This window comes from Oncorhynchus tshawytscha, linkage group LG02 (genome assembly GCF_018296145.1).
Source record: "Oncorhynchus tshawytscha isolate Ot180627B linkage group LG02, Otsh_v2.0, whole genome shotgun sequence".
Lineage (NCBI taxonomy): Eukaryota > Metazoa > Chordata > Actinopteri > Salmoniformes > Salmonidae > Oncorhynchus > Oncorhynchus tshawytscha.
Window position 1 is genome coordinate 72,680,462 of NC_056430.1, and position 20,574 is coordinate 72,701,035.

General features: G+C 42.7%; 1 protein-coding gene across 1 annotated transcript; it reads left to right on the plus strand.

Annotated features, from left to right (window-relative positions):
• Positions 1–4,688: 4,688 nt before the first annotated feature.
• On the plus strand, positions 4,689–20,572 carry LOC112247207 (choline transporter-like protein 2). The gene is given in 21 exon segments (XM_042304365.1): positions 4,689–4,873; positions 6,185–6,233; positions 6,373–6,446; positions 6,834–6,839; positions 6,842–6,920; positions 8,903–9,104; positions 10,824–10,884; positions 11,011–11,137; positions 12,819–12,902; positions 13,343–13,455; positions 13,842–13,973; positions 14,547–14,739; positions 15,086–15,170; positions 15,378–15,640; positions 15,909–16,003; positions 16,199–16,302; positions 16,736–16,809; positions 17,023–17,093; positions 17,219–17,307; positions 17,551–17,635; positions 20,174–20,572. Coding segments are annotated over 21 exon segments (2,115 nt in total). The 5' UTR covers positions 4,689–4,857; the 3' UTR covers positions 20,287–20,572.
• The last annotated feature ends 2 nt before the right edge of the window (positions 20,573–20,574 follow it).

The following is a 20,574-nucleotide window of genomic DNA, read 5'->3' on the forward strand; positions in this document are numbered from 1 at the left end:
CTCAGCATCATTAACAGTGATTTATTTAAGTTTTGCCATAACGACTTTCTAAAATGTCACTCATTGTGTGGCATGTCACTCATTGTGTGGCATGTCACATGTCTCTCAAGAGGTAGACAGATAGTCAGCCTGTCCTTCGCTGCAGTTGCACTTCCAAATGGTGGTTGGACTTTGGGTTGAGTTGTTGTTCAGAAGATCTGTTGAGTCATCGAGGTCCTCCATCCTGTTTAGCCTTAATCCCTCCAGTCAATGTCATCACATGTTGGAATAGACCTGCACTTCAAACCTCAACTGATTACCAACATAGAAGGCTTACAATATGTTGTCGGTAATTCAGCATTTAGGCCCCACCCTAGTCATATTATGATGAAGATAGAGGCCTAGGTTTGTAATAATATATATAATATATATATGCCATTTAACAGACACTTTTATCCAAAGCGACTTACAGTCATTAATTCCAGTGTAATCTAAGTCATGTTAAATTGGATTCACTGATATCCATTCAGTATGACTAGTTTGTAAGAAAGGGAGTGAGAGACGGACAATAGTTGCCTTATAGGCACATTCTCTATGGCAGGGTTCCCCAACTGGCAGGTGATTTTATTTGGCCACCCAAGTTATCTGAGCCAAACAAAAATGTATTTGAATAATCATCATTTTTGGTTGGAATTTTCATTGGTGGACATAAGACTGTAAAAACACCAGAAAATCAGCTCCAAGTGATTTTAATTTTGGAAATCTGTTACAAAGTATTCCCACGCATAATAGAGAGACATGATCGTATACAAATGTAAGCAAGGTTTGAAATTATTATGTTATTATCTGTTTGGGCCTCTTGCAGTCAATTTGCAGTCTACAAATGATTTGTAACTATGTTCCGGCCCACCGACCATCCGCTCAAGAAAAAATTGTCCTGAATCTAGTTGATGATCCCTGCTCTATGGTTTATCTAAGGACCCACTGATGTCAGTACAGTATCCTTGTGACTTTCCTGTTGCCATGTAAACAGGCCTTGTCCTCAGTTAGCTCCCTCCCCCCACATCACACATCAGCCAGAAAGGTCATAAACTGAACAGAAGGCCTTTAAACCAATGTTTCAGGTACCTATAGAGAGTCAAAGCCTGGATCCCAGTTTTCTGCTAGCCATGGCCTGTATCCATAAAGTGTCTCAGAGTAGAAGTGCTGATCTAGGAGGTAGGAGTGCTGATCTAGGAGGAGGAGTGCTGATCTATGAGGTAGGAGTGCTGATCTATGAGGTAGGAGTGCTGATCTATGAGGTAGGAGTGCTGATCTAGGAAGTAGGAGTGCTGATCTAGGAGGTAGGAGTGCTGATCTAGGAGGTAGGAGTGCTGATCTAGGAGGTAGGAGTGCTGATCTAGGAGGTAGGAGTGCTGATCTAGGAGGTAGGAGTGCTGATCTAGGAGGTAGGAGTGCTGATCTAGGAGGTAGGAGTGCTGATCTAGGAGGTAGGAGTGCTGATCTAGGAGGTAGAATTGCTGATCTAGGAGGTAGAGTGCTGATCTAGGAGGTAGAGTGCTGATCTAGGCGAAGGAGTGCTGATCTAGGAGGTAGGAGTGCTGATCTAGGAGGTAGGAGTGCTGATCTAGGAGATAGGAGTGCTGATCTAGGAGGTAGGAGTGCTGATCTAAGAGGTAAGTGCTGATCTAGGAGGTCGGAGTGCTGATCTAGGGAAGGAGTGCTGATCTAGGGGAAGGAGTGCTGATCTATGAGGTAGGAGTGCTGATCTAGGCGAAGGAGTGCTGATCTAGGAGGTAGGAGTGCTGATCTAGGAGGTAGGAGTGCTGATCTAAGAGGTAAGTGCTGATCTAGGAGGTAGGAGTGCTGAGCTAGAGAAGGAGTGCTGATCTAGGGGAAGGAGTGCTGATCTATGAGGTAGGAGTGCTGATCTAGGAGGAGTACTGATCTAGGAGATAGGAGTGTTTATCTTGGAGTAGGAGTATTGAAACTGATCCTAGATCAGCATTACTCTGAGACACATACAGGCCCTGGTATCATGTCTCATTGTGCTGTTTTGCCACCAACCTGGAGACAGCAAAACAGACCAAACAGCCCAGGGACCAGGCTAGTTTCCTGCCCTGTTGTCTGTCTATATGAATATCCTCTGACTGTGTATGAGTGGGCCAGTGTGCCGGCTGGATGTCTTGTCTAGTCTAAAACACCCGCCGGTAGCAGCATGCACAGGCCTGTTGCTGAGTGTCTGATGTACCCACTCATCACACTGAGTCTAGGGGCACTGAGTCAACTCATGAACTCAAGTGGCACACACACACACAGCATATGAGTGAGTGTGTTGTTTCACAATGATCCTTTGTCATGCTGTCTCTGGCTGTCAGGTCACAGCAAAACTGTTAGACAGATTTGCTTAGTGTGATCGTAGTGAGCCATGTAGGGGAATGAGGGGAGCGGCAGGCAGGATTTGGGCTGGATTTATTTGGCAACCAGCGGCAAGTATAGACACTTCAGAAAAGGGAACTGACCCCCCCCCTTCAGTCTCAGGAATATCTGACGGCTTCTCTCAGGCTACTGCCAAAGAAGAGTTTACTCTGGAAGCAGTTGAGTTGTGCAGTATAAACTACACCATGACCTATTCCATATACACATCAATATGATGTACTGTTGTTGAATTGTCACCTACACCAGATAGGTGCAATGAAATGGGTTGTTTTACAGGGTCAGCCATAGTAGTACAGCACCCCTGGAGCAAGTGAGGTGTAAGTGCATTGCTCAAGGGCACATCAACATATTTTTCATCTTGTCTGCACAGGTATTAGAACCAGTGACCTTTTGATACTGACCCAACAATTTAACCACTAGGCTACCTGCCACTATAGTAGCCTGTGTTATTAGCGAAGTCCTTCCAACCTATTCCTGTACAGACACATGGAATTAGTAATAACTCATCAATATACAAGATTCATATCGACACTCAAATGCCATGTTTTTGAGTAACATTGGAACGAGAGGCTTCTTTCTCCACCACCTATCCGCAGCTACTGTTATGTTGGCCATCCAGCCATGGCAGTAATGCCCTGTCTCTGTGTGCTAGACCACAACAGACCAGCAGACACTAAACCATTAGATCACTAGACCACAACAGACCAGCAGACACTAAACCATTAGATCACTAGACCACAACAGACCAGCAGACACTAAACCATTAGATCACTAGACCACAACAGACCAGCAGACACTAAACAATTAGATCACTAAGACCACAACCCCATTAAGAGTGTCTAGGTAGTGGACATTCAATAGTCCCACTGGGTCTGGAAGTGGAACATGTCCATCATGACGGCACTGTGTGGCTCAGCTGGTAAGGGCATTATGCCAGCAACGTCAGGGTCCTTGCGGTCACATAGTGAAAGGACTCACTGAACTGAGCGTTTTGGATAAAAGCTTCTTCTAGGCTGGCCCCAGATCTGTTTGAACTTTATTGCTTATGTCATGTGACAATTGACAAGACAGCACAGATCTGCTTCCAGGCTACACCCACTCTAGGTCCCATTGTCAGACTGAAGTCTGTCAATACACACTAGTCAGTATTGTCTACGCTGTGTGTCTATCACATGGCCTTGGAGGTTGGAAGGTGGGAAGGTGGGAAGGTGTCATGGCCAGACCAGGGAGAGCATGTAGGAGGGCATATGTCCTTCCAGAACAGACACAGATATGTATGGTGGACTATGCAGGCTGCATTTTCATTTTTGATTGAACCTTTATATCGACTGGGAAGACATATTGAGAGCTCTCTTTTCCAAATGCGCCCTGTCTAATACAATATAAAATACACATTAAAATACAAGACAGTACAAAAGAAAATGCTGGGTAGACTACAAACATTGCCAGTGTTTTGTTGAAAACTCATTTATAGACTATAGACTTATAGATCGTATATTTGATAGTTAATCAATTGTTTGTAAATCATATGTAGTCTAGTTATAGATACTTTCAGCACGGTTGTGAAGGCAATCAGGAGTGAAACGTTTAAAAAAATACGTCTTAACTTTGAAACAAGAAGTTAGAAAGTTCAGAGAAGTCCCATCATCGCTGGTTAGCGAGAGAACTGCCGACTCATATGAAGGATCCTCTTCCTGTAGGCTTTTTACAGATATAAGGTTGCATGTGTTATTTGAAGGAACATTCTGGATGAACCACTAGGACCTAACTAAGTCATGCACAGTGCACCACACACTGTGTGTTTGCAGTCGACCCAGTTAGGTGCATAGCCTGTTGCTATCCCCTGAATAGGAAGGGGAACTGCAGTTGAGTTTTACGAATGATCATATTATATCAGTGTCTACATACTTGACCTACATGAGAGTGATAGATGTTTAGCTTCGTTTCTAGTCGCCCTGACTTTTGCATCCACACCCATCTATTTTAGGATAGATGCAAGTCCTGTAAAGCTTTTAAAATCCCCTCTATTAGGGTGAACTCACCAAAGTCATTTTAGGAGTGAAAAAGGTTCAGTTATGCCCGGTCGAGGGAAAAGGAAAACACTGTTACCTCTCTCTCTCTCTCTCCTCTCCAACCCTCCTGTGTGCCACCCATTCCCATGATAACAGCCCAGTAAAATAGGCAAAGAGAGGGAGAAATGAAGAGAGCGAGGGAATGGAGGGAGCGTAATGGTAAAGGAAGGCAGAACAAGATTTGACTCATTCTTTATTTTGCAATACACAGGAAGAAGGAAGTGAGGTCTGAGGTGGTGGTCTGGAGTCGAGACACACTTAACGCATTAGAAGTGTACTGAAATAAATATAGGCAACACAGCACAACACATGAATACAGCCAACCTGTTGATGAAAAAGACAGAAAGGGAGTGACTGAGGAGTGAGAATGGCAAAGAATAAAGGTATTGTAAATATTCAGGACGGCGGTGTAACGGTTTTCGTTGTGCCTGTTGTTTCTTTCACTTCTCACTGATTGAGGGCATGATGGGAGTAGCCTTTGCAGTTGTTGTCTGTGACGTCGTTTATGTTTTGAACTGAACATTATGGACTGTAATTAAAGACAGTAAATGAATGAGATTGAGGCAACTCACTTTTGTTTACAAACCAATATGGTTTATTCTATGGGACACTGGGTGTTCGATGGTTGCAACGTGTGTGATCTGATGACACAGTGAAATAGTGTACACTCGTAGAACCAAAGAGGGTTCTCCTATGGGGACAGCCGAAGAACCATTTTGGAACCCTTTTTTCTAGGAGTGTAGGCTACAGTGTGTCATCACATTGCAGCCGTTGTGTACAATGGGATTTCCAACACTCATAATGTTCTTAAATACTGTACAGTCAAACTAATTGTTCTGCCATCTGAAGAAAAGGGGTGTTTCCTATTTTTTTGTTGAGCAGGATGGAAAGCCTGACTCACTGTTATATCTCACGTTGACAGAGCAGTATATCATGTCCACAAGAAGCTGCAACAATGTTCTCAGTCACACTGTGCTCTATGTTCAGAAAATAATGTGACACGTTCGTTAACAAGACACATGGCCATATGTCATAACAGGATAAGGGTCAAGATCTTAGATGCAAAACAGGAAATAAAATGTTGCCCCACATCATTTGCGTATTGTAGAACTGTGTAGCTCAGTTAGTGGAGCATGGCGTTGGCAATGCCAGGGTTGTGGGTTTGATTCCCACGGGGGGGAACAACAGTGTATGCACTCAGTACTGTAAGTCACTCTGGGTAAGAACTAAAAATGTTCTTGGGTGAATGAGCTTTTGTGTTGGTTTCTAGATGTTATGTAGAATACATTGTATCAGGACCATTCAGACTGTATACACAGCATTATAATTGTCTTGCTTTGCTACCAGACTATGGTCAATTGAGTAGATGCGCTGTCTGATGTGGCGCCTGCCTAGTCTCTGAGGTGTTACCATAGCGTTACTATGGCGCCTAAGAATGTCCACAAGGAGCTCTGAGTCACCGGGGAGCCATTTTGTGGGTTGCTAGGCATGTCGGTCTTGCGGGAGAATCCTTTTGTTATGGAAAATACGTCTCAGCGTTGTTAATGTGTACACACACTTACAGATATACTGATACACAGATATAACCACATACACCACACACACACACACACACACACACACACACACACACACACACACACATCTGTGTATAAATGTAAAGAAAAAAACTCTCTCTCTTTGCTTGTTCACAGGTGAAGCACGGAAGTTTGACCCTACCTTCAAAGGACCCATCCACAACAGGTAATCATCTCATTATCAGCTTTGACAGCCAAACCTCACTCTATCAATTACCCACATAGCAAAGCTTAATAAAGCTCAACGTCAAAAAATAGCAGTCAAACCATCTCTCTCTCTCCCTCTCTGCTCCTGTGGTTGCCAGGGGCTGCACAGATGTGTTCTGCTGTATTCTCTTCATCTTGGCCATACTGGGATACTTTGCTGTGGGGATCCTGGGTCAGTGTCTCCATAACTACACTAAGCCATTACATCAGTTCTAGGGCCCTGTGTTTTTGTTAATCATGTCACATGACCTGGATTTGAACTTTTATTGTAAGCCTTTTCCAGAAATGATAATTGGACCAAAAATGTAAGAAATGGTCTGAGGATGGTGCTGGGCCGTCGGACATAAAAAAAAAAGGGAGCAGTTTGATGAAAGAGCTTTAAATAAAGTTTCAATTCCAGGTCATGTGACATGATTAACCAAAACACAAGGCCCAAACAAGACACAGTAAAGTGATATTTTATTCTATTTGAAATGATTCTATTCGATTCCATCGTGTGTCGTTATGATAACTGGATGGTATCTGAACTACAGTGTTGTTATACTTCCTCCTACTCCAGCCTGGTCTCAGGGGACCCCAGGAAGGTTATCTACCCGACTGACAGCAGAGGACAGTTCTGTGGCCAGGCCGGGACCCCCTGGAGTAAGCCCCTTCCATTACCCCCTATTTATTCTGCCTTTGAACATCTCTCTTCAATACTGATCCTTTAGAATTCCTCTTGTCCATTCACATGTCAAGATATTATCTGTCTCTTTGTGTTAATATGTCTTTTGTGGTATCATCCTGATGCTTTGTGGTGAGCCTGTAACCTGTTGTGTGAAGATAAAAAAGAACATCCTGAAGGATGTGTTATAACCTCTGTATATGTACTTCCTGTAAATATGAACTACTATATAACTGTCTCTACATATGAACTACTATATAACTGTCTCTACATACGAACTACTACAGTTGAAGTCGGAAGATTACATACTCCTTAGCCAAATACATTTAAACTCAGTTTTTCACAATTCATGACGTTTAATCCTAGTAAAAATTCCCTGTCTTAGGTCAGTTAGGATCACCACTTTATTTTAAGAATGTGAAATGTCAGAATAATAGTAGAGAGAATGATTTATTTCAGCTTTTATTTCTTTCATCACATTCCCAGTGGATCAGAAGTTTACATACACTCAATTAGTTTTTGGTAGCATTGCCTTTAAATTGTTTAACTTGAGTCAAACGTTTCGGGTAGCCTTCCACAAGCTTCCCACAATAAGTTAGGGGAATTTTGGCCCATTCCTCCAGACAGAGCTGGTGTAACTGAGTCAGGATTGTAGGCCTCCTTGCTCGCAGATTTTTCAGTTCTGCCCACAAATTTTCTATAGGATTGAGGTCAGGGCTTTGTGATGGCCACAGAAATACCTTGACTTTGTTGTCCTTAAGCCATTTTGCCACAACTTTGCAAGTATTCTTGGGGTCATTGTCCATTTGGAAGACTCATTTGCGACCAAACTTTAACTTCCTGACTGATGTCTTGAGATGTTGCTTCAATATATCCACATAATTTTCATTTCCTCATGATGCCATCTATTTTGTGAAGTGCACCAGTCCCTCCTGCGGCAAAGCATCCCCACAACATGATGATGCCACCCTCGTGCTTCACGTTTGGGACGGTGTTCTTCAGCTTGCAAGCCTCCCCCTTTTTCCTCCAAACATAACAATGGTCATTATGGCCAAACAGTTCTATTTTTGTTTCATCAGACCAGAGGACATTTCTCCAAAAAGTACGATCTTTGTCCCCATGTGTCGTTGCAAACTGCAGTCTGGCTTTTTTATGGCGGATTTGGAGAAGTGGCTTCTTCCTTGCTGAGCGGCCTTTCAGGTTATGTCGATATAGGACTTGTTTTACTGTGGATATAGAAACTTTTGTACCTGTTTCCTCCAGCATCTTCACAAGGTCCGTTGCTGTTGTTCATGGATTGATTTGCAGTTTTCGCACCAAAGTACGTTCCTCTCTAGGAGACAGAATGCGTCTCCTTCCTGAGCGGTATGACGGCTGCGTGGTCCCATGGTGTTTATACTTGCGTACTATTGTTTGTACAGATGAACGTGGTACATTCAGATGTTTGGAAATTGCTCCCAAGGATGAACCAGACTTATGGAGGTCTACAATTTATTTTGAGGTCTTGGCTGATTTCTTTTGATTTTCCTATGATGTCAAGCAAAGAGGCACTGAGTCTGAAGGTAGACTCAAATGATGTCAATTAACCTATCAAAAGCTTCTAAAGCCATGACATCATTTGCTTGGTCGCAAATGGGTCTTCCAAATGGACAATATTGTGGGAAGCTTGTGGAAGGCTACCCCAAATGTTTGACCCAAGTTAAACAATTTAAAGTCAATGCTACTGTATACTAATTGAGTGTATGTGAACTTCTGACCCACTGGGAATGTGATGACAGAAATAAAAGCTGAAATAAATAATTATCTCAACTACGATTCTGAAATTTCACATTCTTAAAATAAAGTGGTGATCCTAACTAGATTTTTACTAGGATTAAATGTCAGGAATTGTGAAAACTGAGTTGAAATGTATTTGGTTAAGGTGTATGTAAACTTCCAACTGCAACTGTAACTGTCTCTAACAGGAAGAAACCTCTCCTGTTCTACTTCAACATCCTGAAGTGTGCCAGTCCCCTGACCCTGCTGGAGTTCCAGTGCCCCACCACTCAGTTATGTGTGGAAAGCTGTCCTACCAAACACATGACGTTGTTGAAAGCCTACCTGAACAAAGGAGAGCAGGAGTACTACAAGCAGTTCTGCAAGGAAGGAGTGGACTTCTCCAAAATGGTGGGTGACAGGAGATACATTTGCAGTGGCAAAGTACAGTGCCTTGCGAAAGTATTCGGCCCCCTTGAACTTTGCGACCTTTTGCCACATTTCAGGCTTCAAACATAAAGATATAAAACTGTATTTTTTTGTGAAGAATCAACAACAAGTGGGACACAATCATGAAGTGGAACGACATTTATTGGATATTTCAAACTTTTTTAACAAATCAAAAACTGAAAAATTGGGCGTGCAAAATTATTCAGCCGCCTTAAGTTAATACTTTGTAGCGCCACCTTTTGCTGCGATTACAGCTGTAAGTCGCTTGGGGTATGTCTCTATCAGTTTTGCACATCGAGAGACTGAACTTTTTTCCCATTCCTCCTTGCAAAACAGCTCAAGCTCAGTGAGGTTGGATGGAGAGCATTTGTGAACAGCAGTTTTCAGTTCTTTCCACAGATTCTCGATTGGATTCAGGTCTGGACTTTGACTTGGCCATTCTAACACCTGGATATGTTTATTTTTGAACCATTCCATTGTAGATTTTGCTTTATGTTTTGGATCATTGTCTTGTTGGAAGACAAATCTCCGTCCCAGTCTCAGGTCTTTTGCAGACTCCATCAGGTTTTCTTCCAGAATGGTCTTGTATTTGGCTCCATCCATCTTCCCATCAATTTTAACCATCTTCCCTGTCCCTGCTGAAGAAAAGCAGGCCCAAACCATGATGCTGCCACCACCATGTTTGACAGTGGGGATGGTGTGTTCAGGGTGATGAGCTGTGTTGCTTTTACGCCAAACATAACGTTTTGCAATGTTGCCAAAAAGTTCAATTTTGGTTTCATCTGACCAGAGCACCTTCTTCCACATGTTTGGTGTGTCTCCCAGGTGGCTTGTGGCAAACTTTAAACAACACTTTTTATGGATATCTTTAAGAAATGGTTTTCTTCTTGCCACTCTTCCATAAAGGCCAGATTTGTGCAATATACGACTGATTGTTGTCCTATGGACAGAGTCTCCCACCTCAGCTGTAGATCTCTGCAGTTCATCCAGAGTGATCATGGGCCTATTGGCTGCATCTCTGATCAGTCTTCTCCTTGTATGAGCTGAAAGTTTAGAGGGACGGCCAGGTCTTGGTAGATTTGCAGTGGTCTGATACTCCTTCCATTTCAATATTATCGCTTGCACAGTGCTCCTTGGGATGTTTAAAGCTTGGGAAATCTTTTTGTATCCAAATCCGGCTTTAAACTTCTTCACAACAGTATCTCGGACCTGCCTGGTGTGTTCCTTGTTCTTCATGATGCTCTCTGCGCTTTTAACGGACCTCTCAGACTATCACAGTGCAGGTGCATTTATACGGAGACTTGATTACACACAGGTGGATTGTATTTATCATCATTAGTCATTTAGGTCAACATTGGATCATTCAGAGATCCTCACTGAACTTCTGGAGAGAGTTTGCTGCAGTGAAAGTAAAGGGGCTGAATAATTTTGCACGCCCAATTTTTCAGTTTTTGATTTGTTAAAAAGTTTGAAATATCCAATAAATGTCGTTCCACTTCATGATTGTGTCCCACTTGTTGTTGATTCTTCACAAAAAAATAAGGTTTTATATCTTTATGTTTGAAGCCTGAAATGTGGCAAAAGGTCGCAAAGTTCAAGGGGGCCGAATACTTTCGCAAGGCACTGTATGTAGTTAGGGAAATAATGTGTAACTAAGGGTGACTTTGTTTTGTTTCGCAGAGTGCTCCCGAGATCCTGAGGGATGGCCTGTGTCCTTCCATGCTCATGTCCAGCAAACCATGTAAGTCTTCTCAGGAGCCATAGCGTACACTGTATGTGTGTGTGTGTTTTTATAAAGACTTAGTAAATGTATAGTGGCCACACATTTAGTGATTCTTGATCTCCACTCTCTCTCCTCTCCCTCCAGTCACTCGTCGGTGCCTTCCAGCTCTCAGTACCATGAAAGGTGGTGTGGTTGTCGTTGGCAACGAGACTATTTTTGACAACGGGGAGGGAGAGAAGGTGAACGCCACTGATTTTCTGGACGCTTCAAAGTGAGTCCTCATGCCTCAACCTGAAACACCGTCAATATACAGTACCAGTCAAAAGTTTGGACACACCTACTCATTCAAGGGTTTTTCTTTATTTTGACTATTTTCTACATTGTAGAGTAATAGTGAAGACATCAAAACTATGAAATAACACATGTGGAATCATGTAGTAAACAAAAAAATGTTAAACAAATTAGATTCTTCAAAGTAGCCACCCTTTGCCTTGAGGACAACTTTGCGCACTCTTGGCATTCTCTTAACCAGCTTCACCTGCAATGCTTTTCCAACAGTCTTGAAGGAGTTCCCACATATGCTGAGCATTTGTTGGCTGCTTTTCCTTCACTCTGCAGTCCAACTCATCCCAAACCATCTCAATTGGGTTGAGGTCGGGGGATTGTGGAGGCCAGGTCATCTAATGTATCACTCCATCACTCTCCTTGGTCAAATAGCCCTTACGCAGCCTGGAGGTGTATTGGGTCATTGTCCTGTTGAAAAACAAACGATAGTCCCACTAAGTGCAAACCAGATGGGATGGTGAATCACTGCAGAATGCCGTGGTAGCCATGCTGGATAAGTGTGCCTTCAATTCTAAATAAATCACTGACAATGTCACCAGCAAAGCAACCCCACAACATCACACCTCCTCCTCCATGCTTCACGGTGGGAACCACACATGCGGAGATCATTCGTTCACCTACTCTGCGTCTCACAAAGACACGGAGGTTGGAACCAAAAACCTCAAAATTGGACTCCTCAGACCAAAGGAGAGATTTCCACTGGTCTAATGTCCATTGCTTGTGTTTCTTGGCCTAAGCAAGTTTTTTCTTCTTATTGGTGTATTTTAGTAGTGGTTTCTTTGCAGCAATTTGACCATGAAGGCCTGATTCACGAAGTCTCCTCTGAACAGTTGATGTTGAGACGTGTCTGTTACTTGAACTCTATGAAGCATTTATTTGGGCTGCATTCTGAGGTGCAGTTAACTCTAATGAATTTTTCCTCTGCAGCAGAGGTAACTCTGAGTCTTCCTTTCCTGTGGCGGTCCTCATGAGAGCCAGTTTCATCATAGCGCTTGATGGTTTTTGCAACTACACTTGAAGAAACTTTCAAAGTTCTTGAAATGTTCCTGATTGACTGACCTTCATGTCTTAAAGTAATGATGGACTGTCGTTTCACTTTGCTTATTTAAGCTGTTCTTGCCATAATATGGATTTGGTCTCCTGTATACCACCCCTATCTTTTCACAACACAACTGATTGGTTCAAATGCATTAAGGAAAGAAATTCCACAAATGAACTTTTAACTAGGCACACCTGTTCATTGAAATACATTCCAGGTGACTACCTCATGAAGCTGGTTGAGAGAATGCCAAGAGTGTGCAATGCTGTCATCAAGGCAAGGTGTGGCTACTTTGAAAACACTTCTTTGGTTACTACATGATTCCATATGTGTTATTTCATAGTTTTGATGTCTTCACTATTATTCTACAATGTCAAAAATAGTCAAAACAAAGAAAAACCCTTGAATGAGTAGGTGTGTACAAACTGGTACTTTTGACTGGTACTGTATGAATTAATCAATCAATCAACCTACCTACCAACCAACCTATCAATCTGTCTGTCTGTCCGCCCGCCTGTCTGTCTGTCAATTGTTAGCGAAGTGTTAAGTGGACTTGTTGTTCTTACAGGAAGTCCAATGTGGTTGTTGAGGCTCGCCAGGTAGCCATGAGGATCTTTGAGGACTACACTGTATCCTGGTACTGGATACTGATGTGAGTGTCTCTCTGTGGTAAACACACTCATGACACAAGACAATAAAGAAAGTTGCACACTCTATAGTTACCTGTATTATCCCAATAATGTATTGCTGAGCCAACATTTCCCCATAGAGATAAATGTTCCCTCACAGGAATAACAAAGTTCTGTGAATTTGAATATTATCTGTATTCCTCCAGCGGTCTGGTGACAGTGTGTTGGAGGGGGTCAGTCTCATCTTAATAAGGTTCTGTGAATGTGATTTCCTGTCTCTCCTCCAGTGGTCTGGTGACAGTGTGTGGGAGGGTGGTCAGTCTCATCTTAATAAGGTTCTGTGAATGTGAATGTTATTTCCTGTCTCTCCTCCAGCGGTCTGGTGACAGTGTGTGGGAGGGGGGTCAGTCTCATCTTAATAAGGTTCTGTGAATGTGAATGTGATTTCCTGTCTCTCCTCCAGTGGTCTGGTGATAGCCATGGTGGTCAGTCTCATCTTCATCGTCCTCCTGCGCTACCTGGCCGGGATCATGATCTGGGTCATGATCGTCATGGTGATACTGGTCATCGGATATGGTATATTCCCCTTTCCCAAAACCTATCTAACTGAAAACATACTGTGGTTTTACCTATTTAAAGTACCATTAAAAATAATAAAATCAACATTGTGCTTTATCAAGTTAACCATTAAGAAATGTTAGAGGTAGGCTCAGTGATATGACGTAGGTGCACTAAGTAAACATCAGAGTGGGTCAATTTCCGCAACAACTAAGAGCGTTGAAGTGTAAGGCTAAACTTGGTCCCATGGTTACCAGGCTGTAACGGTGTGAAGAAAACCCCGTACACGTGTACAGATACTGTGTCACTGTGTGAGAGCCAAGTATTTCATCTTGCTCATCGCAATATCTGCGGTGCTGCTCGTGCAACGTCATTTCGCTGACTCTTACCTTTAAAATGTTTAGGGATCTTCCATTGTGCCATGGAGTACCGCAGCCTGAAGGGAGAGCCGGGTTCTGACGTCACTATCCGTGATCTGGGACTGCAGACAGACTTCTCTGTTTACCTGCAGATCAGACAGACCTGGCTGGCTTTCAGTGAGTACATGCACTCATTCTCCCTCTTTCATCTCTCTCCCTCTCTATTTATTTCTCTCTCTTCTGCTCTCTCACTTTCTCTTTCTCTCTCAATTCATTTGAATTTGCTTTATTTGCATGATGTACATATTGCCAAAGCTTACTTTGGAGATTTACAATATTAACATAATTAAAATAATAATAATCAATATAGTCAATAGGACAACAGTAACAACAATAATCAAGGGTCAAAATAACCATACATTGAACAATAACAGTAAGCATAGAGGACATGTGCAGGTTGGTTGGTCTGTCAGACACTGTCCCTCATGTTATGGCAGGCAGCAATGTAGTGCGCTGCCAACCCACAGCTCTCTGCGTCCTCCCCCAACAGGACGGGCAGCCTACTCTCATCAGAGAGGTCTTTGAAACCTTGAATAAGGATGTCAAATTTGGAGAAATGACACTCTCTCTCTCTCCCTATCTCTCCCTTTCTATACTCTTTCTCCCTCGCTCTCTCACATCAACTCATTCAACTCAAGTTGAGACACACACACACACCAACACTCTAACTGCACTCCGCTCCTTCGTCAGTGATCATCCTGTCCATCGTGGAGGTGGTTGTCATCCTGCTGCTCATCTTCCTCAGGAAGAGAGTCCTCATCGCCATCGCCCTCATCAAGGAGGCCAGCAGGGCTGTTGGCCATGTGATGTCATCACTGTTCTACCCTCTGTTGACCTTTGCCCTGCTGGCCCTGGTCATAGCCTACTGGGCCATCACCGCTGTGTATCCTTCAGCTGTCAATCATGTTATTCATGTTTACATGTCTGTCAAGGGAAAGAAGTGTTCCTGTATCGGTCCTTGTATTGGTGTGAAATGTGCTAGATTACTTTTAGTTAAAGGTTTTGTTGTAGCGCTAGCCTAGATAGCTGTAGATGGTAAGGGAACCGTGCAGATTGAAATGTGGACAGACTGAGACCGTCAAGGAAAATAACTGGGACGACTCCTCCACAAGTCATCGCTGCGGAAACTAAATGTATCCATAAAGTTTCCATGCAGATGGTCACGTCTGTATGACATGTCTCAGTATCTACTTCCTTAGTGATGGAACCTCCTTGACCACCTTTCCCAGCTTCCTGTCCACCTCCAATGAGCAGGTGTACAAAGTGTTCAACACCACTGAGTGTAATTACTCCAGAGACACCTGCAATCCCGAGGTGAGCCACAAGATGTCTCTGTTCTTCCATATCTGCCTGTTTACACATCAGGCTTATTTTTTTGTAAACTTTTATATGTTCCTTTATTCTATCTGTATATAGTGTTCAAAAACGGCCTTTTTTCTCATGTATTGAATATAAGTGGACTACTCCTTTAATACCAGCAGAAGTGCTAATATCACAGAGATTTCCCCTCTCTTTTCTCAGACGTTCAACACCACCAACATCACAGCCCGGTGCCCGGACGCCGAGTGCCTGTTTGCCTTCTACGGAGGCGAGACCTACTACCATAAATACCTCATCCTGTTCCAGTTCTACAACGTGTTCCTCTTCTTCTGGTGTGCTAACTTTGTAACGGCGCTGGGTCAGGTGACCCTGGCTGGGGCCTTCGCATCCTACTACTGGGCCTTCAAGAAGCCCGACGACATCCCAGCCAACCCCATCTGCTCCTCACTTGGTCGAGCCCTCAGGTAGGAGGGGTAGTGTGTGGGATGGGGGTGGGGGTTTGGATGCATGTGTGTGTGTGTAAGCAGTGCACTTGGGTGGGGGGTGTGAGTGACTGAGTGAGTGTGTGAGTGAGTGATAGGGTGAAAGAAAGAAAGAAAGAAAGAAAGAAAGAAAGAAAGAAAGAAAGAAAGAAAGAAAGAAAGAAAGAAAGAAAGAAAGAAGGGTTGCATGGAGAGTTAGTGAGAGACCAATCATTTGGACACAATCTTTTACCTTCTTCCCCCTGTCTAGATACCATACAGGCTCCCTTGCCTTCGGTTCCCTCATCCTGTCTCTGGTTCAGGTCATCAGGGTTCTGCTGGAGTACCTGGACCAGAAGCTGAAAGGTGAGGTGGTATTCTCACATATCCTGTTCCATTCTCAGATGTGAATGACTGGGATACTTCCTCATTGACAACATACAGTGGGAAATGGACCAAAAAAATGTCACTACTAATTATTACATTGTAATAGATGGTTGTTATCTAAATGAACAGGAACAGATGTCATTATCTCCTGTTTGTTGTTATGTACCCCACTAGCTGCCCAGAATCGCTTTGCCAAGTTCCTGCTCAGCTGCCTGAAGTGCTGCTTCTGGTGCCTGGAGAAATTCATCAAGTTCCTCAATAGAAATGCCTACATCATGGTGAGTTCATCAACCTAACTGTGTGAATGTACGTTCGTTGTGTGTGAACTGTGTGAATTGAAGACAGTGTGAACTGTGTGAATTGAAGACAGTGTGAACTGTGTGAATTGAAGGCAATGTGAACTGTGTGAATTGAAGACTGTGTGAACTGTGTGAATTGAAGGCAGTGTGAACTGTGTGAATTGAAGACTGTGTGAACTGTGTGAATTGAAGGCAGTGTGAACTGTGTGAATTGAAGACTGTGTGAACTGTGTGAATTGAAGGCAGTGTGAGCTGTGTGAATTGAAGAATGTGTGAACTGAGTGAATTGAAGGCAATGTGAACTGTGTGAATTGAAGACTGTGTGAACTGTGTGAATTGAAGACTGTGTGAACTGTGTGAATTGAAGACTGTGTGAATTGACACTGTATGTAACACCACATGTTTCCCCTAGGTGGCAATATATGGTAAAAGCTTCTGTACCTCAGCCAGAGATGCCTTCTTCCTCCTCATGAGAAATATAATCAGGTGAGTGTTGTTGACTACTGAGACGCCCTTCATAAACCCTACATAAACCCTCCATGAACCCTTCACATCTCCTTCTCAAACCCAAGTCTCTGGGACCTTTTCTGAAGAGCAATAGCATCTTTAACAACTCCACATCTCCATTCATATAGACAGTATTCATGTATCTCTTTGGGTTTCTGTCTCTTTTTATTCATTTCTCTGTTGGCTTCTCAGGGTGGCTGTCTTAGACAAGGTGACTGACTTCCTATTGTTTTTGGGGAAGCTCCTCATCGTTGGAATTGTGGGTAAGTGATCCTCAGAAACACAAGCAGGAGACTTGATTGACACCTTGTACAGTTTCCCACCATCTGTGATACCTTTCAGTGAGCCCTCATATCCTAATAATATGCATCTCTTCTTCTCTTGCTAGGAATCTGTTCTTTCTTCTTCTTCTCTGGGAGGATTAAGGCTGTGGAGCAGACTGCCCCCTCTCTCAACTACTACTGGGTTCCCATTCTGGTGAGAGACAGGCCTGAATTAACTCTTATACTGTTACTTCAATCCATGTTTCTCAATGTTTTTTGTGCTAGGGATTGGTAAGCTAAAGATCATACTTATTTATAGGACCCTTACATTAAAACTGGTCAACATTATCCCAGGGCCGGTCTACTGACTCAAGGCTGAGAAACACTGCCTTCGAGTGTCTAAGTGTTGTTTGTATTGATTCCAACACTGTGTGTGTGCCTGTTTCTCTCTTCCTAGACGGTGGTGGTGGGATCCTACCTGATTGCCCATGGATTCTTCAGTGTGTACGCTATGTGTGTGGACACACTCTTCCTCTGCTTCTGTAAGTAATATCCTATTTTATTGGTATACTCTTTAGTCACTCACACAACTTTCCAAATCTGAAATGCTCTTTTTACCTGAGATTCCTCTTTTGCCTGCCATGTTTCTGACTTTTCCTTCTCTTTGTCTCTTCCCTCCTTATTCCACACTTCACTATTTCTTATTCCACACGTTTTGCTTCTGTTCTTTTTTTCCACTAACCCGAACAAACATAACCCCATAATACTCATCAAACACACACACAATGAAGGCGAAGACCTGGAGAGAAACGACGGCTCTCCAGAAAGGCCGTACTTCATGTCTCCGGAGCTTCACGAGATTCTCTCCAAAACCAAAATGGCGGAGGAAGAGGACAACAAAGATGGTACGGAACAGCCAGACGCTGACCCAAGTGAACCTACACTGATGGACGAAGTTCGCCTGGAGGAGGAAGTACCGCTGAAAGAACAAGATGGAGAGATACAACTGAAACGCCAAGATGTGTTCATGCAGGCCAACGAAGAGGAGCAACCTCTGAAGGAGAAGACCGAAGAGGCGGAAGTGGAAGAAACACAAGAGGAGAAATCTGAAGTGAAGGAGGAGGAGGAAGAGAAGGGACCAGAAAAGAAGAGACCAGAACAGGAGGAAGAAGTGGAAGAAAAGGGATCAAAGGATCACCAGCTGACAGAACCTAAAAAGGAAGAGATAGAGGAAAAGAAACCTCAAGAGGCGGAGCCTAAAGACCATCCTTCTACACCCCAGGAGTAGTGGTTTACGTTGTCATGGAGACGTGAAGCTTGGTAAACCTCATAACTAGGTCAGGAAATGCTCCTGGCCCTCCTCATATAACATGTGCCGTATGGAGCCAGTATACACTACCTGTTACTAACGACGTAATATGTAATTCTATGCTAATATGTAACTCTATGCTAACGACTGTGTGATTTGAACCAGTTAAATGTATGACCAGCTTTTAAATGCAAGACTTTTCACAGTGCTAATGTATTGTATTCACACATAGGGTTGTTTTAACATAAAGGTAGATGGTTTTAACAAGGTCCTGTGGTTGTAAAAGGCTGATCAAAAACCCAGTGCATCTCTGTAGCTTGAAAATATGTTTATTTATTGATTATTCATTTATTGTGTTGGTTTGGTTTTAGACTGTGATGTTTTTTTTATCGTGAGGATCTGTAGATCTGTGAGTGCTGAACCTGTGCCTGACTACTACAATTGTTATTATGAATATTTAATTGTCTTAATATCATGAAGTAATGAGTAATGAATGCACTATGAATTCACTATTACAATGTTTACAGTCAATCAAAACAAAACTTCAACTAACGGTGAAAATGAACAATGTTTACATTGATACCAGCTGACACCAAATGGTAAATCCTTTGATATCCTTTGATATGAAAATGTGATTTCCAATGGAATCAATGTGTATGTACAGTACGTATTTATTAATAGGTATGCTTATTATGTCTTATTACATCTGTGTGTAATTATTTATTTAGCTTATTAAGTTCTGTATCAATTATATAGATGATCCCTCCAGCCAAGAACACGTTTTTGGACTCAATGTATTGTAGGGAAATTCCACAAACTACTTGCCTTGGAATTTCGGACTGGCTTAACTGCTGTGATTGTGTTGCTGTGATGCAATCGTTTTAACCTCTCAGATCTAGGTCGTATTAACCACAGGAGGTTGGTGGCACCTTAATTGGGGAGGACAGGCTCTTGGTAAATAGCTGGAGCGGAATCAGTGGAATGGTATCAAATACATCAAAAACATTGTTTCCATGTGTTTGATGCCATTCCATTTACTCCATTCCGGCCTCATTATGAGGCGTACCTGAACTTGTTTTTGTTTTCCGTTGCAAAATGTTTTTAAACGTTTTCCGCTGCATGGCCTAATGAATACGACCCTGCAAGCCCTGTTCAATGTTTACTGACCCTATTTGCCTTTGTTTTCTTCTTTCTCTCGATCTGTCTCTCTTTCTCTCTCGCTCTCTCTCTCTTCTTCCTATCTCTGTGCTGCATGGTATTTCAGTAACATTGCCTTTGAGTGCTTTATCAAAACTAACCTTGCAACCTTCTGTCAATGTTTTCTATCTGTTTCTGTCAGTGTGTGTCACATTGTAACCATGTTAGCTGATGTAGTATTTCACTTATATATGATACATTCCACTCAGTTTGCTTCTGTTGGATGCAGCTGTTGATTAAAGTTTGTTGTATGGATCAATATATAGCTTTTTTTTGTTGCATGTAAATGACAAATGTAATCATATTGAATGACGATAGGACAGTGGGAGAATGACACAATGGTGAGTTTCTATTCACTTTGGGACAGTTTCCCAGATACAGACTTAATAAGTTTAGTCCTGGACTATACAAGCACTTTCATCAACGCATGCTTTTCAGTACAGGATTAAGCTTAGACGGTGTCTGGGTAACCTTTATGTTGTTAGGAATAGGATGCTGTTTTACCTGAAGAGATGTTGAGTTTGACAATGGTTGCTTCTCTTATTGTTGTCTCATCAATCCATTGATTTTCCAGTGGAAGACCTGGAACGCAATGACGGAACTGCAGAGAGACCCTACTTCATGTCTCAGAACCTTCTCACCATTCTGAAGAAGTCCAACGAGGATCAGGCCAAGACTGTAGACTAGCTGTTTGTGTGTGCGTACGTGTGAGGAGAACAGAGAAAGATGCGGTCAAGCCGCCTTGCCTGCGCAGTGTGCTGTGTGTGTCGAATGTGCCTTAAGATCATGATACTGTATGGCTACAGAAGGATGCCATCGTCACAAACGGAGAGGTCTGAATGAGTAGCCAACATATTTCGTTGTGTTTCCCACAAAAGGTGTCTATGACAGAGCTTATAATATTTGTTTTTTTTAAAGATGTAAATCTGTTCTTGTTTTATTAACATTTTTGTTGTGCCTTTTGTTTGGCTAGGC